The sequence below is a fragment of the Pezoporus occidentalis genome, unplaced genomic scaffold (assembly GCF_034315485.1).
Source record: "Pezoporus occidentalis ecotype Australia unplaced genomic scaffold, CSIRO_AGI_Poc_V1 ctg31, whole genome shotgun sequence".
In the NCBI taxonomy this organism is placed as follows: Eukaryota; Metazoa; Chordata; class Aves; order Psittaciformes; family Psittacidae; genus Pezoporus; species Pezoporus occidentalis.
Genome location: NW_026915052.1, coordinates 3,629,357 through 3,647,089, shown reverse-complemented (window position 1 = coordinate 3,647,089; position 17,733 = coordinate 3,629,357). Strand labels below are relative to the sequence as shown.

Sequence of the window (17,733 nt, the reverse complement as noted above, 5' to 3'; positions counted from 1 at the left end):
AGATGTGGATTTTATTTGTGTCATTATGAGAAAAAGGTAGTACTAATTACCGTATATCTCTTCCCCACCTGCTCCCCCCACAAATACTTTTCATTTTGTTCTCTCCAGTTATTTCTGGCACATTCGGGGGGGGGTGATGGATGGATCAGATCATGTAGGCCTATGGGTAAGTATCTTAAAGAATTCACAGCAAAGAAGAAAGTGTGTCGTATTTTTCCAGCTTTCCGTGGATTTGATGCTTTAAGCAGCTGCCCAGTGGGGAACAAAACTCTTCTGGGGGATTGCTTTGTAGGCTTTCCTTTTTTCAAATTAATTTCATAATGTAAAGGTCACAGACATAACCCTGGTACTGAAAGTGGCAACTTTGCATTTTTGAAGCAATATATGTAAGAAAAGAGGTGAATAAAAGTATTTGAAGAGACTTACATTTTGCTTCAGACAGATTCTGGTTAGGTGACCACACCAGCATGCCCAGATTCTCCCTCTCTTGACTTCGCCTTGCAAGTTTGGCTTAAGAGAAAACAGATAAAAACCAAGTTACAGACAAAGCCTTTTCAGATGCAAAATGGATACAAAAGCAACTTATCACACATCAGCAGCTTTTAATCAAGATAAAAAACCATCCACACAGTTAAAGCCCCATCTTTTCATGCAGACCTGAGGCTTTTCCTTGTTTCTTCAATGCATCACCCCCTATATAACATGACAGATACCACACACTCACTTTCATGCAGTATACCAAGAGGCATACGTTAGAACTAAATTACAAGTTAATTAATGCTTCTCTTCCAGCATGCTTATTTTTCCTTCAGCCATCTTTAAATGAAAGAGGGAGGAGCTAGGCTGAGGCAGCAGCTCCAAGTCTTCGACATCATGTGACTGTACTGTTCAGCTAGATGGCTAACATGCTTGTGTCTACCCCAGATAAGTAACACTTCAGGGTTGACACAAGCATGAACCTCCCAGATTTCACTTCTGAACACCTCCTCTTTTGCCCCAGCAGCCCTCCTATGCCTCCATCCCCCAGACAGACAGGAATGCCCAGCCAGATGACACGGGTCCCCCAGGTCAGAATCAGGTCCTCTGTTCAACTGCTCCAGAGAAATGACATGCACACTGCATACACACGCCCACACTCAGAAAGCAAGTCCGTTTTTAACCAGCCTAACACCTGGCAGGCACAAGACCTCTGAAAATCTCAAGTGGAGAGTCCCTGCTGCATGTAGCTTGAAAAAGCAACCTCAGGGTACATTTCAACAGCAAGTTCTAGTGAATCTGCTGCTGTTTGGTTGCAAGCAAAAGAGGAGGATGACGAGAAGAGAAAGACACTCGCTCCACTGAGTCAGCACACATGCAGTCAGCTCAACTACCCACCCTGGGCGAGAGCAACTTGCAGGTCTTGTTATGAACAAATGCCTACAGTACTACGAAACATCACATAACATTGAAGTTTTATGTGATATTTCAACACAGCGCTAGTTTCTCCGCACTGTGCAATTAGACACATCACCATTTCATGATGATTTAAACAAACAGGCCAAGAAAGATAGAGTAACACAAAATTACATTACAGTGCTATGAACGCTCATGGTTTGACTACTGTTTTTAACCTGAAACCTGCTCAGCTAACAACAGTCAGGGTTTAGATGACAAAAATATTTTAACATTAAATTTAAAGCTCAAATAGCATGTATTAAAAATAACCAGTTGTCAGCAAAGCACATTAAACTAACAATTACTTTGTTTCATTACAAACCCCATGATTATCTTTCACACAGTTTGGTGTGTTGTTTCTTGTGGAGGTTTTTTGAGGTTTTCTTTATCAGGTTAGTAACTGCACATACAAGATATTCTGTGTACTGTTCATGTTCATTAGTTTCTACACTAGGCAGAAAAAGAGGGATGAGAAGAGACAGCCTCTGGTGATGAGAGACAGGTGTGAAGACCATGTCTATACACAGAACACAAAGGGTGCCTGCATTTCAAACTACAACCTCAAAACAAAAGATCCCATGACATTCCCAGTAACCCACTGCAGTTCAGGAGCCTGACACCCGAATTATGCCAGCAAGGATTAACACTAGGCAAATTGTCAGCCTGTCTTTACCACAGTCTCGCTTGCTGAACCGGCAAAACCCACCTAACCTGGGAAAAGAGAAACATTTCCTCCTAGTTTTACAGGCTGAGCCTTCTCCCCACCCCGGCTGCGCCTTCCACAAGCTCAGCTCACTTACAGCAAGATGGGTGAAGTTTCACCTCCCACGGTTAAAACCCCAAGTTACACTTTGGGGAATTGCAGAGGGAGCACCACAGCATTCCTGGCTGTGAACTGCAGCAAGCCCTGGGAGGTGACGACCAGTGCAGGGAGGTACTGTGAGAGCTCATGACACCCAAGCAGGGTGGGTGAAATGTGTTCCTTGTCCTCCATCACAGCTCCCCTCTCAGGCACCCAGGACCTCTCTTTACAAAGGGAGTATCTTGGGTTAGGAGCTACCTCCTTCCAGCCCCAAATCCCCTCCCTATGAACCAAGGCCATCCACTCTCATGGGCCTCACACTCAGAACAAGAACTACCTGCAGATAACAGGCTCTGCACACAATCCTCAGGACCGACTTCTGCCTAGCTCCCACAGCCCAGCTTCTTCCCCTCTGCCTCCCTCCACCCTCTTGGTAACAATCACAAGCCAAGTTACACTGCACTTGTAAATGGGTGTGAAGCAGCACCTCTGGTATCCCCACAACATCTCTCCTGCTCTGCCTCTCCAACCCAGCCCACCTGTCCACCCTCAACCCTTGCTGCTTAACAGAGGTAGAGGCCAGTGAAAAACATGCAGTAGGATTAAGTTAAAACTCGTGCTTCTCTGCAAAGAACAGAACCACCTATAGGCCAACACACAGAAGAGTAGGGGGTGTGGGCAGGTTTGTTCCTCAAACATCCACAGAGGCCAAGACTCGTCCCCCTAAAGCCAAGATGTAGCCTGCCACCCAGCTCCTCCACCTTCAAGCACCGCCTCCTCCCCATTGCTGCTTCTCAAGTCCACAGGCCCCACATTTACCATCTTCCACATGCAAGGCAGACACAACATGCATTCTTCAGAGTCCAGTACTGACCGCATCATAGTATCATAGAATAGTTAGGGTTGAAAAGGACCTTAAGATCATCTAGTTCCAAACCCCCTGCCATGAGCAGGGACACCTCACACTAAACCATCTCACCCAAGGCTCTGTCCAACCTGGCCTTGAACACCGCCAGGGATGGAGCATTCACAACTTCCCTGGGCAACCCATTCCAGTGCCTCACCACACTTACAGTAAAGAACTTCTTCCTTATATCCAATCTAAACTTCCCCTCTTTAAGTTTGAACCCGTTACCCCTTGTCCTATCACTACAGTCCCTAATGAAGAGTCCCTCTCCAGCATCCCTATAGGCCCCCTTCAGATACTGGAAGGCTGCTACGAGGTCTCCACGCAGCCTTCTCTTCTCCAGGCTGAACAGCCCCAACTTTCTCAGCCTATCTTAACACTGGAGGTGCTCCAGTCCCCTGATCATCCTTGTGGCCCTCCTCTGGACTTGTTCCAACAGTTCTGTGCCCTTTTTATGTTGAGGACACCAGAACTGTACACAATACTCCAAATGAGGTCTCACAAGTACATGACATAGTAAGAAAAAGCTTAAGAGCTTGCTCAGAAACTGGAAATACATGGAAATCGTTATTTCAGAGCAACAGCCACAAGAGAAGAGGGGGCTTAGAGAACAAGAGTTATTACACCCCTTTCCTGCATCTTTTCAAGCACAGCTGCCAGCCTTCCAACAGGGCGGAATCCCCTCTCCTGTCCCCTGCTTCTGGATGAAGGATACCAGGGTGAATTCACATAGTCCACACTTCAGTGACAAAGATAAAAGCTAATTAAATTTAATCCATTTTATATATCATATAAAAGAGCCATACAAACAGGGCAAAGATTACTCTTTTTCAGGGGGAGAGATGAAATTAGGATCAAGGGGGCTTGCTTGTCTAAGCAGCTGCAGTTAAATCAGTACAACCTGTGTCCTGAGAAGCTGTATATTGGCAGACAAGATGATCTGACATTTCAGTTAATCCTGCACTTTCATCTAGGCTACCCACCAGGTATTTGTAAAGTCTGTGCCATAGCCATTAGCTCCTTATCACAGCTGTTACATAAGCTTACACTGTATAATCACTTTCTCACTGCTGGCTTTCCCATTTGTCCCATGGAAGAATCCCAAAGAGGAAGATCTCCTACTACAAGCAGCACAGATGTACAACCCTAACCAGGCACAGAATTGTGCTCTTCCCTCATCCCCAGACCATACCCTTACCCCATGGACTACACACTGAACCACAGGAAGGAACTGACCCAGGTTAAAACTCACGTTATAAAGAAAACAGTACTTTTAAAACCAGTCTCATTTATGCATGTGGTTTATTTCACAATCCCAAACAGTTCAGCTGTGCAAGGCAGGAGATGAGGCAGGGCACAATACCCATGTATCCCATCAACATTATTCTAAAAAGAAGTTGTGAAGGCTTCCCCTTCTCTGCCCCCTTCCCCACCCCCAAACTGTGGGGACACGTATCACCACCAGCATGCCACTGACCACATAGTGTGCAGGAACGCGTTGATTCGCACAGGAGAGAGCAACACTGGAGTTCCTATCATTTCTGCCTGTAGGCTGAGGCTCTCCAACCCTGGGCTGCCCATACTAAGGTACAGGCCTAGCACGCGCTAAAGCAACACACTGCAAGACATGAAACTCAGCCTGGAACAGCTATGGCTCCTCCCCAACTTCTGGAAAGCTGTCACATGACTGCCCCATATTAAAACAAGACAGAGGTTTCAACCAGCAGCAGTGCTCAGCTCAGACTCCAAGATGCATTAGGCTGATTAAAAAAGAAATAAAATCTGTAGTGTGTCTTTAAGGCATGTCTTCTCCCTGCTATGAAGGTTACTATATGCAACAGCCTCACTCCAAGCCAATTGTCTGTCCCATTTTCACTTGCATACAAGATGTCAGTCCTGCTCTCCCACTACCACAAAAGCCTCAGGGGTAAATTCACCTTAGACCCCATACCCAAATGATTTCCAGCTCACACACAAGAGCAAAGAGTAAAGTGAGAGCAAAGAGATTTAACAAAAACAAAACAAAACAAACCCCCCCAAAAAACCAAAAACTCAAAGCAAAATAGAAAACCCACAAAAAAAAAAACACACCAAAAAAAACAAACCACCAAACAAAAAACTCCCACTTTTAAAAACCATTCTACTCCTCCAGAGGCACACTCCTCTACTGCACTTAGTCCAAGTTAGGGAGTGGAGGGTCAACTCTGCCAGGATACTGCAGAAACAGAGACAAAAAGTAGAACTTGCAAGGAAGTTCTTAAAAGACACCAAAGCCCTAAATACCCTTGCAAGTCCTCTGATGCATCTATTAGCTTAAACCCTGGGCCTGCACCCTCTTCCCTACACCAAGAAATAGGCATGTATCTCCTCACATCTGAGGGGTTCTTTTGCACATACTGTAACTTTGTATTTTCTCTTATGCAAAGCAAGGTTACACAGGTGCTGGAATGAGGACTGTAAAATAAGCTCAGTGTTGAACTTGCTGAAGAGTTTGTCATCATGAATACATTTGTGCTTACATGAAACCACAGATCTTTGTTCAGGCTCTGTCCAGCACATTGCAAGAGCCAGTACATAACACACGTGTCCTGCAGGCTCCTCAGCCATCATGCTCAGCAGAGTTGCTGCAAATGGACAACAAAGCCAAGCTGAAAGCAGTAAGTGTGCTTCTGCCACCATCTCTATCAGGCTGCTGTGAAGTCAGGACACCTGATAGAGAAAGTGAAATGGGCATGTCTCCAAACAGAAACTACCAATGGCCACTGTATCACATACATGAAGTACCTTCCCCATCCTTCTGAGCTCCCTCCCCAGTTTCAAGTTAGCCATGGAGCAGCTGGGATCAGTACAGAAGGTAAGCCATGCCTGGCACTCCCTTCATCCCTCCTGAATCTCCTTCTGGTGTGATGAACTAAGACCCTCTGAAGAGCTCTGTCAAAAGGCCAAAGGGTGAAGCTTGCACTTCGTAGCTTGAATCTGACCAACCCCTCACCATTTCTGAAAGGCAGGCAGGTCCTGCTCAGCCAGCAGTTTCTCTGCTCTCCTGACACATGCTCACTGCCTTTCCCTCCATCCTGTGTTGACTCTGGCATTTACCCCTCCAATCCAGGAATACTCCCCTAAAAGTAACCTGGCAAAATAGAAAGCAAACAGCATTTCCCCCAGTCATTAAATCGAATCAGTGGGCTGCAAAATGAGACAAGCAGCTGAGGGGGTGGAACAGGGAGCCGCAGGCCCATGTGAACAGAGGCTTTTCTGCCTTCACCCCAATGCAATGGTTCAGCAGCCCCACTGCAGAAGACAGAGAAGGAAGGAGGCTGTTTCCCCTTCCACCAGCACCTTGACAAATCAAAACAGGGGATCTACCCAAGCTTAAGAAAGAAAAACGTAAAAAAAAAAAGCTGTTAGCTTTAACTTGTACCAATTCTTATTCTACACATATCCTAAGGGACAAGGAAGAGGTATAAAGAAGCAGGAATAGGCAGGACACTCCTCTCATCACAGCACCAGCTTAGGCTGTCTTAAAGACTGCTGCTGGAACGACAGAGTGCATGAAGAGCAAGAAGGATGGCAATGGAGCTCACCAGTGAGCACGAGCCCAGCACTGTACAGCTCCAGATGACACATCCCATTTTATTTTTCTTCTCCAAGTTAAAGAAATGTGCCAGAACAAACTCAGTGGGAGTCGAGGCCTCTCAAAGAGTCACCAATCACTCTGTTGCCTATTTTGCTTCTGTGCAAGGCAGCAGTGCCAGCTCCCACTTGAGTTCCTGCACTTGAGAGCTGCTCTGTCTCACAGCTCTCCCTAAAGATGCTGCATATTCCAGCTGCAGCTGTAAGCCATTCAAGAGTGCTTCACGCTTTGTTTTTGGCACCTATACTGACCCCTCAGAGAGACAATCCTCACCTCCAGCTGAAGCCAAGATACACTTTGCTCCCAGCTCTATCCTGCCCAAATCACTGCGAAGCTCTGCCCAACAGCTTCCAGCATTCTTCCCTCTCGATAGTCTCTGATGTTTTTGCTGTTTGCACAAGGCATTTCAGAGCTACTGAAGCCCTCTGAATTTCAAAGCAAAACACACTAACATGACTATGCAAGAGCACAGCAACACACCATGAAGAGTGGGAACCTGCTGCTAGTCAGTACTTCTGTTATTTAGACAGCAAAAGGCAACTTGGCAAAGTATATCCACTGTCAGGTACTTGCTACTGATAGACGCTTCTGTCTACCTTCTCTGGAAGGCAAACATGCAAATCCAAGTTTAAAAAGTACTTTACATAGAAGTACACAAAATTCTTCAGGTACTAGTCTTTTGCAAGGCAACAGGCAAGAGAAGATTTCCAGTTCTAAATAACATATTTCACAAAGTTATTAAAGTTTACACAACTGAAAACCCCAAGCTACAGGATGGCAAAGATTCCCACCTACAAAGGCTAACGTTACTAACAGCACTTACCAATACCCCCATAACTGGTACTAGCTCAATTTTAAATCACATATTACAGGTTTAAAAATACTAAGAAACACCTTCCTTTTAATATGTAACCCCCAGACTATATATTAAACATGCACTGTATAATACCCGAAGTAGAACAGATACTGTTGGAAAGAGCTGGAGCTGACACACAACAATTTAGCTGCTGAATGCTGCTTAAAGCAGTTTTGGACCAAGTCTAAGTGTATTTACTTCTAATGAAGTGAGATTAAACAAGTGCTTACATTCCCCACCCTGCTTTATTATTATTATTATTTTTAATCAATGCAGACCTTGTATTTATTGCATAAAGTAAAATCCCCTGTCTACAGTACCCATGATGACTGTTAAGCAAAGTAAGACAAGGGAGGCACTGGCTCCCATTGTTTAAAAAACTTTACTCTCACTGGTCCATTGATATTACTCAGGCTCACAATATAATTGTAAATACATAACAGCGATACAACAAAATACCTATTTGGCACAAGAGGATTCAAACAAAATTAAGAGTTGGAAGAACAACTTTTTCCACCTTCTTTCTCCACTGCTGGCACTGGTATCCCAAGCAGCAACTCAAAGACCTTTGAAAAACTTCGCTGCCCATCTCCACTTCCTTCTGCATGTGACTTCACCCTGAGTCAGCAGGACTGCCTAGATATAGTAGCTGGTACCTCATACAAATGCCATCTTTGTACACACTATAGTAGCATGAAATGCAGCCGAACATTTTAAACTGGAATCTTGCATGAGGAATGTTTTTTTAATTAAGAAGTTATAAATTAAGCTGCTAACTGCTGCTCTTCCTATACATGACTACACCCGGCTGGCACTATAATCTATATGCAAAGAAAGTTCTAAGGGCATTTCTGTATCTGCCAAAGGAAACAAAGGTGACTATTTGGGTTTCTGTACAGAGCAGCAGCACTGGAAACACAGGCTGAAGGGCCTTACTGCCTCAGAATAACTGTGGGTGCTATGCCACAAAACCTCACGGTATCACACATTACAATAATGTGAAAAATACTGCTTTAAAAATTACCCAGTTAAAGATTAATCATCCAGCAATGATTACAAAGGTCACTTTGCAGTGATAAAAATTATTACCATTAGAAGAACTGGAAAAGAAAATGAGAAAAACCACAGCTAGCAATACAGTTTCATTTTCTTAAGGTAATCAAGTTCAATCCATCTTAAGTTTGAACTTCACATCTTTGCATTTTTTAATTTTAAACTTTAAGAACCTATCTGATCCAAGATGCCTTTCCAGTTTAAGAACTAGCAGAAAAGCGAAAGCAGTGTCCTTTTTGCCCACAGCCCACACCAAACAATAAAGCCAGAACAGATGTTGAGGCCTCGCCTTGGATTTTTTTTTCTGGAATAATAGGGGAGTCCACTCATTCCTTCCTGCAAGCAGGTGGCACCAATGTGCAGCCATAGATGAGGTCTGCATAACCATGCAAGCAAACAGCCTTTCAATATAAACTCAAAGTCTGTAAAATTATTTCTTCTACATGCATGCAATTCCAATCTGAGATCTGCATATAGAAGCCCCGCAACCCATACAGGAGCAGGAAACACATTAACATATCAGAAGCATGAATATACCCCTACTAACACTCAGTATTGAGAAGCACACCTCTGCTAATCACAACAGGCTTTTGTCTAGACAAGGCCAGGGTTTTGTACTGAAATGTGAAAGGGTTGGAGTTTGTTTAAAGAGAGAATTAAGTATAAAATTAAGAAGAGAAAATGCACATCTGATAAAGATTTTACCATAAATCTCTTGCATGGCTTTTTAAGAAAGTAAAAATTTGTACAGCCACCTTTTTTTTTTTCCTCTTTCTGAAGGAGGAGGACTAGTAACTCTGCTGCAGCGATCCTGAATGCACAGCCAAAAAGCAGGCAACCAGAACAAAGCAGAAGCCTGCCACACACGCATAGGGTTGGCCCTGCAAGGCCTACCTGCTCTCCCAAGCACTTCTCCCCGCTCAGCATCCCAGAGAACATCCTTGGCTGCAGTTCAGAGACACAGCAGTTCCAGTGCTCCATCAGGAGGACTGGTATTGTACTGGACCCATGTCACCCCAACAGTTAGTAGCAACAAAAAGCAAGCACCACACACAGGGTCTCATGGGTCCCACAGACCCCATGGCTACTAGCCCACAACCCATAGCTATCATGCTGGGCCCCACATCCTGCTCCAACCCTGGGAACCCCTGCACACTCACAACCTTACAGAACAACAATACAGGACCTCTGCAGAGCCACACAGTGAACCATTTTAAAAGTTTGTGAAAAACAGGTAAATGCATGCACAAAACTACTCCTGAGCACCAAGCTACAATGAGCCAACTACTGTTAGTTTCCGTTCAGTCTCCCTGAACAGTGCCCCAACAAGAAATAGTCTTCCTTCCCTCCCTCCACACGTTTAGGTGACCAAGAAGTCACACAAGTATGCCTACATGTATGCAAGTAAGACCCAGGTATAGAATTTAATATACAGAAAAGGAACAACAGTATCATAGCACAGTTCCCTCTAGTGCCAGGTCTTGCGCTGCTGACAAATATCTAGGTACTGCCAAATCTATTTGAAGCCAAACAGTCTACTGATGAGGAACCAAAGATAAGGCAAATGCATCTTCCTCTCTTTCCATCACAGATCTTGATTCTGCTGCCTCCCCTGATCCTTGACAATCACCAACTCCTACACGCACAGCTCCACTTTCATATGGTCTCCCATTTCTTTACTAAGCAGGGTTCTCTGCTGTCCACAAAAAGAGCCATTTTGGCCCAGTTCTGCCCATTATTCACAGGCAGCACTTAGAAATAACAAGACCGGGACCATCAGAGAAACTTCCTGAGCCTGGCACTATATCTGCATTATTTGATTTAATGGCCCTTCATGATGGGGAAGGGGGGTGTTGGGGGAGAAGAGGTCCATCAAATCATCTAATCCTTTTTGAACCCATCTGTAATTTTGGCATCTACAACATCCTGTGGCAGAGTGCGTCAATTTAATTTTATTTGTTGTTTGAAGGAGAACAAAGAAAGCCCATGCACACACTCCCTTCTCAGCTCTGAAACTGCTACCCAGTCATTTCATTTGGTGGCCCCATTTCCTGCCTCATGAGAAGCAGAGAATAACTGTGCCCTGTTCACCTCCTCCATGTCTCTTGCTGTTTTACAGACCTTCTACTACACTCCTGTCATTTGTTTTCCAGGCTAGACAGTCTGGGCTTTTCTGCTTCTCCCTCATACAGAGATGGGAAACAAGAACAATTCCTGTACTTCATCTAGTTAAAAGCTCCAAGAAGCATGTATGTATGGGGGAGGGATGGAAGCAGGGCACAACCAGAACTGTACACAGTGTTCAAGAAGAGGGTACACCACAGGATTTATAAAACATGCCATAATGAGGTTCTGTTTTGCTCTCAGATGCTTTCACAACAGCTTTTAACAATACACTTGCCTTTTCACTATTATCATTGAGTTGATGAAAAAAAACCACCATGACTCCCAAGATCTTTACGTGGAAAGGCAATAGCTAATTTAGAGATCACTACCATACACATACAGTTAAGGGCTGTTCCACCCTACCCTGTCCGTCTCCGTCTACCCCCCCCCGAATATTACTTAGCACGTAACAGCAAGTGTCACCTGTCATTTTTATAGCCATGCTGTCACAAGACTGAACAGGTTGTCCGTTCCCCCCATTCAGCAGATACCCGCACTCCCCTGCTGCTCTCTCTTCCTATTCACGCACTGTTACATGCTGACAAAAGGACAATCCAGCTGTTCATAGTAAAAATAAAAAGAAACAAAAATAACACAATATGTAATTTGAAATGGAGAATACACAAGTGTTGCTTTATTCGGAGAGTGAGAAGTGCTGCAAGACACCTCTGGCTTCCCAAGGCTTCTTCCCCCAGGAGAAATATCACAAGAAGCAAACAGAGGGTTTTCTCAGACCTTGTGCCCTCCCCCATTCCCTTTACCATTCAACAGCAATGCTGTTTAGATGACTGACCCAAGTAATTTCCGCTCCTCGGCTTCAGATACCCTTTCCCATTCCCATCACTCTTTAGAAAATGAGAGAAACAGAAAATGAAGGAGAGAGACCAGTGCTTTTGCCTCTACTCAGAGGACACACTCCCACCACCTTGTCTTTAGAAACCACTGAACCTTTCTGCTCATAAAGCAGACCTCTTCTCCCCTGCAAAGTTTCAAACTCACTTTCACAGGTCTGAATAAGCACCAGCAATCCAAACAAGCAGCATTCAACTCATCTTCCCCCACATCAAGGGCCAGCTATCCTGGTTCTATTGCCCAACGCAAGAAGAAGGGGGGTAAGTCAGTCTCAAGTGCTCCCAAAGCAGGGAGATTACATTTTTTATTTTTAGCAACACCTCTTCCCTTACCACCCATCCAAAGTTCACATGACAGCATCTTTTTGAGATAGCTTACACTGGCCAGTGGAAGTGATGAGTGCCTAGAAACCACTCTATAAAATAAAATGTAGATATAAAATGTAGATTCTTGGTTAAAGTAACTGGTTTATTTTTTCCACCACACTTCAAAAGCCCTTGCCAAGAGATAGCCAAGAACAGATCTGATTAACTGGAACCCAGTCTCCAAAGAGTGTGGGGATGTGGGCACTTCTCCTTCTCACCCTACATCTCAGGAGTTCAGGAAATAAAAAAATAAATAAAACAACCCACAACCAGCTATGCTTATGCACTAAGGCTGCTGGACAAATGTGTTAACCCTTGGCAGGACAATATTGTGAAGGGCATGTAGACAGGACACAGTGGTGTCTCCATCCACACAGGAGTCCACTCAAAAGGTTAAGTGAGAGAGAAATTCCATGTTACTATACTCTTAAGTACCAAATCATTTTACAGTCAAATGACTCAATCAGCAACATCTGAGCACAGCCATCTCTCAAAGACAGTAAAGATTTCTCACATTATTATTCTTCTTTAAAACCTGGCTTAAACACCAACACTTACCAAGGCCATAAGCAGACAAGCCCATCATATACAGTAGCAAACCCAGCTGGGTGCTGTGGAGAGGCTGGACACCCAGGAGGGTACCACCACAGCACCTCCTTGCTGGAAGTAGTGCTCTCCAAAAACAGCAGAATCAGGCCCTGCCAGCACACCCAGGAGAGGCCTAACCTCTATGCTGAGGTCACCCAAACCCAGCCACTTCTACCTGAAACTGGTTGTATAGCAGTTACACAAGTGGCCTGGCTGGCAGAGCAGCAGAGATGGCAACCTCTGAAAAGGGTGCATCACCTCCTCTCCTGACGCAGCCATCTCCAGACACAGACACCTGTCCTCAGGCCAACATGAGTGTACAAGAAGCTTATACATCAAAACCCACCAGGCACTGAGTCATGCACCGATATGGTATGCAACTGCAATCAACAGGCAGCAAGCATGCCCAGTTTAACCCACACAAATCTGACTTCTAAACATCTGTGACTGTTGCATATCCTCCTCCCACCCCCAATCCATGAGTCTTCCAGGTCTTTATCCTCAGGGCACCCCTACCAGAGGATAACCTTTTAGCAACACACACACAAACGCACAAAGCACAGAATGCCAGGCTGGCACAAGTTGAGCCAGGTTTCCCTTGCCCCGTGTTAGAACCCCAACTGTGGGTCATTCTTCCTCATCATCCCACTTTCAGAAATGCTGAAATCAAACAGAAGCCCATAAATAACACATTTGTAATATTTCAAATTGGATCTTGAAAACTCAGTCTGCTTCCAGCTCTCCTTGGAGATGACTGGTGTATTCATTAGCTCACAAGCTCCCCAAGGTACAGACAGTCCCTCTCCTTCTGCTTGTGTGGGGCCTGGCTCAACAGGGTGCTGCAAGAAAAATATTCATACCCAAAAAACAAATTCAGATTTAACATGCCCTTGAAATGCAGGCAGCTCCTGGATCACATTTTTCCGACAGATTTCACAAGTCAGTTTGTTTTTTCCCATTTTTGCCAAACTTGGAGGCACAGTAAGGACTATATTTAAAATGTAGCTAACAATCATTGCAAATCTTAAAGTTTTAACATTGAGCTTTCAGTAAAAGACTATCCATAACAAGTTATCTGGTCTTTCTCCTTCTTCTGCTTTCAAAAGAGTCTTAGAACTAGTTTGTCTTGCATCTACATTAATGATTTCAGTGCAAGAAAGCCATATGATAGCTATAAGAGACTAAACAATTCATCACTGCTTCACACCAAGCAGTGTGTATGAAGTATTCATTCTGCACTGTAATACTGAAGTATTCATTCTGCACTACTGTTCTGCCCATACTCTCACTTGACACCAAACATAACTGATCCTAAAAGACGCCAAGTAACACTGAACCAAACCCAGGAGAGGCTCTCTCTCCACAATAAGAAGCAGCACTTGCAAACCAGAGCAACAAATCAGGGACACAGCTCTGCAAAGATGCTGGATTTTCCTGAGCTGCCTCTGCTTTGGGATTACAAATGCTTCTGCAGTGCTGGCATTTGCATACCACAGCATATTTACAAAGAAATCCATCGGGACACAAGCTTAAAGATGAACATTGAGAAGAGGCCCGTAGTGTTTGGACCACTTGGCTTTCTGCTCTGCTTACATGCTTCGGGGGAAAAGCAACCAGTTACAACCTATCCACGTCTAAAGCACGATCCCCTTCCCCACCCCACTGAACAAAGAGAACTGAAGTTTGCAGGCACAAGGCCTAACAAGCTCTCTAAAATGCAACCACCACGTGGCAAGCATCAGGAGCAGAGCTCACACAAAGAGCCCAGAAGCAGCAGGAGAGAGTAGAGAGGGCTGGGAAAGCCCCAGCATCAAGGAGACAGGGGAAGGGGAGACTAAGCCTTATTCTCCAGCCATCACCACAAGAAAGCAAGCACAAAAGGGACAGTGAAGCTAAGCAGATAAAGGAGAAGACAGACAAATGTCAGCCAGGCAGCATAGATAAATGGAGGAGCCAAGATCTTGCTGTAGGGAGAGAATAGTGGGGTTTGGTAGAGAGCTGAAGGAGGAACCTGGCTTGGCACTGCCCCGGGAGGGGAAGGAGGAGACACTTCCCAGCAAGGCAGAGGAAGGCAGTTTGCGCAGCACTTACCTGCCCTGTAGCATGTCCCTCATACTGTGCACACCGAGGCACAGTCCTCACACACACAAATACACAGCTACAAGATTAACTTAATTTTACTGTGTTCAGGGCCATTAGTCTTTCCAATCTGAGGACTGAGATCCTATTCAGCACATAAATGCCTCTTTACTGAGGCTGAAATTTCTTGTGTTTTCTCCAATTTACAAAGGGTAAAAAAAAAAAAACAAACCCACAAAAAACAAAACAAACTCCAAACAAACCTTTTAGACATAATTTATGCTCATGGCAAAACATCCCCTCTCTCCATTTCTTCCAAAAACCATCATTGTAGTGAGAGCAGTCAGAGCATCCCTGCCTGTGCTAAAGAGCCCAGAGGTCTCACTTTCCCTTCCCACAAATGGTATAATGGAAAAGAACACAGTGGCCAGCCCCCAGCAGCTGTTTAATCTGAATACAGCTGTGCCTCCTCACACATCAATTATACTGCTCCACAGTGCACTGGACTAATTCAAAACGTGGCTGCCAAGCTTGTTTTCTTTACCCAATGGCCACTGGGTAACTCCATGAAAGCAACCAGCAACTCTCCACAGGATACTGCATTGAGTTCCAGCCACATAAGGAAGCATTAAAGCAATCATCTATCCTCCTACATCCAGTGCTACCACCCTGGCCACTCTGGAGTACTGTCTCCACTCTATCACCTTGAGTGTCTGAGCTAGCATCAGTGACTCAATGCAGCCTCTTGTTCTACCACAGGGTTGCATTCAAGTCCAAACCTCAGCTTCCCAGCTTTCAGAAAAGTGCTTAATGGGGCTTATACATATCCCTACAGAAAGGGAAAAAATAAAACAAGGGAGGGGAAAAAAAAACCAAAACCCCAACAAAACAGCACAGCAATGACAAGGCAGCAACGGAAACAAAACACACAGGAACAAAAAGAGGACAGAGAGCCTAAGAGGAGCAACAGTATTTAGACGAGCACAGCTATTAGAGACTGAAAATTAAACCATGCTAAAGTTGCTGGGGCTTCAAATGGGGGGGGGGGGGGGGGCTCTGCCGCGGAACAGTCTGCGTAGACCACCTTGGAGAACACAACAGCCTTACAGGTGCATAGGTGGGCTGGAGCACAGAAAAGCTGAGACACTCTGACACCAGCGAGGAAAGCAGACTGTCAAAGAAAACTGCAAGGCAAGGCAGGCAGGGAATCTGCACCATTTATCTGTAACAAGGGGCTCCGCCAAGCATTTCAAGACACTTGAATCTTCCTCAGCAGAAAAGCTGCATGTTTTTAGGGCAGAGGGAAAGAAGGGGGGGAGTCAGTGAACGAGTTACCTGACTGGGTTTAAACCACGACACCTCTTCATTTCTATCCTGGCCTGCACTTTCTCCACAACATTCCAGCACAATTTATTGCATTTACTGAAAGAAGATCATTTTCCCTATGTCCGGTTTTTCACAGGCTGCTATTTCAATAAAAGTTCTCTACCTTAAAGAATAGACTACAAGACAGGTACCATGAAACAAGGACTAACAACCACCATTCTCAATGCAACTGAGTTCCGATTTGCAACTGGGAGCTGTAGGTACTGCTGCAACGCCGATTTCATCCTGAACATTTGAAAGTCTTCTGTCTTTTGCTCTGTGCCATCACTCTAATACAAGTTTCTGTAAGTCCAGTTATATTTGTGTTGAAATGAAAGAATGAGCGTAAAAATAATTCAGGGTAAACTGACTCCAGAGACATCTCTCTCCTACTCTTCCTCCTATCCCATAAAAATCCTTCAGCCTCCCTACACTACCCCCTTCCCCCCCACCTTGCACCCTCACAGGCCCTTGGCAAAAGCTTTGTACACATTAAACCAATATTTGTTATCACATCCAGGGCCACTGCTGAGAGCCTTAGCTTCCTTTAAGGCATGCTCTGATTAGTCCAACTTTTTAACGATAAAGCTATTTGTAGTTGGATAGTCATGATGCTGGCAGCAATTTCTGGTATAACTCTGTTCACTAACACCTAGTCTGAATGTACAACAGCAGAGGAAGAATCCACAGCCTGTAAAAGATTCCAAGCTCCAGTTAAAGACTACTGAAGAGTAAACCAGCTTCACCAAACAAGATGACTAAAGCCCTTTTCCTACAGCAGATTTCTGCAGCATGCATTTACTGTGCAAAGCAACAAGAACATCTTACTCATTCCCAAGATCCCACCTGAACAATGTCCATAGCAGGCGCTGCCTGTACTGGGCTCAAATGGAAGCAAGACTCTAAACTCACTCTTGCCAACACTTCCAACACACTTCCAAGTGTTCTCCACTTGTCAGGGCACCCAGCTGCAGCAGTGCTACATGCTTGCCCTCCCAACCCTCCACAGATGGCCCTCCACTATCATGCAGCAGCTGTGGGAGCTTCCTTCACGAGTGGTCACGGCATGTGCCACTGCACAAGATACAGAAGCAGCAGGGAAATGGGACTCCCCGAAGCCCCAGACAAACCCCATTTCCAGACACTGCCATTCAGGAGGAGTATGGCCCAGGCTTTCTCAAGAGCTTGATGCTAGATATTTGCACCCAGGTATTTTTACTGGTATATCCAGCATAAGTTACAAACACCAGCATTTCTGCTCAAGCAAGGTCTGAACACCAGCAGCAATGCTTGCAAGAACTTGGCAAAAGGGAGGGAGATAAACACTCCTGATGACCCCAAGAGATCTGGAATACTCTTTTCCTCAAGGTCATGATTATCACAGATACCAGCATTGTGTCCAGTCTGGTAATGCACATGCTAGATCAACTCACATGGCCTCCAGCAACACAGTCCTAACACCACCGGTCTCAGACCAGCAGTCACCCTTGCACAGTACTGCCAAGCAGCTGATCGCATGGCCTTATTTGCTTCTGTGCCCCCACAGAGAAAGGAAAAAGGAAGTTAAGTTTACAAAACACCTTAAAAGACCACTTTCTTGTAGCAGTGTTCCAGATCCATTGCCGGCTGGTT

General features: G+C 44.9%; 1 protein-coding gene across 2 annotated transcripts in view; it reads right to left on the bottom strand.

Moving 5' to 3' along the window:
* Positions 1-17,733, bottom strand: part of RCOR1 (REST corepressor 1) — an 84,998-nt gene that overhangs the window by 41,457 nt on the left and 25,808 nt on the right. For both annotated transcript variants that reach the window (XM_062627979.1, XM_062627981.1), the window contains one exon: positions 427-510. In XM_062627979.1, the coding sequence (XP_062483963.1) occupies positions 427-510 (84 nt within the window). The remainder of the gene's footprint in view (positions 1-426; positions 511-17,733) is intronic.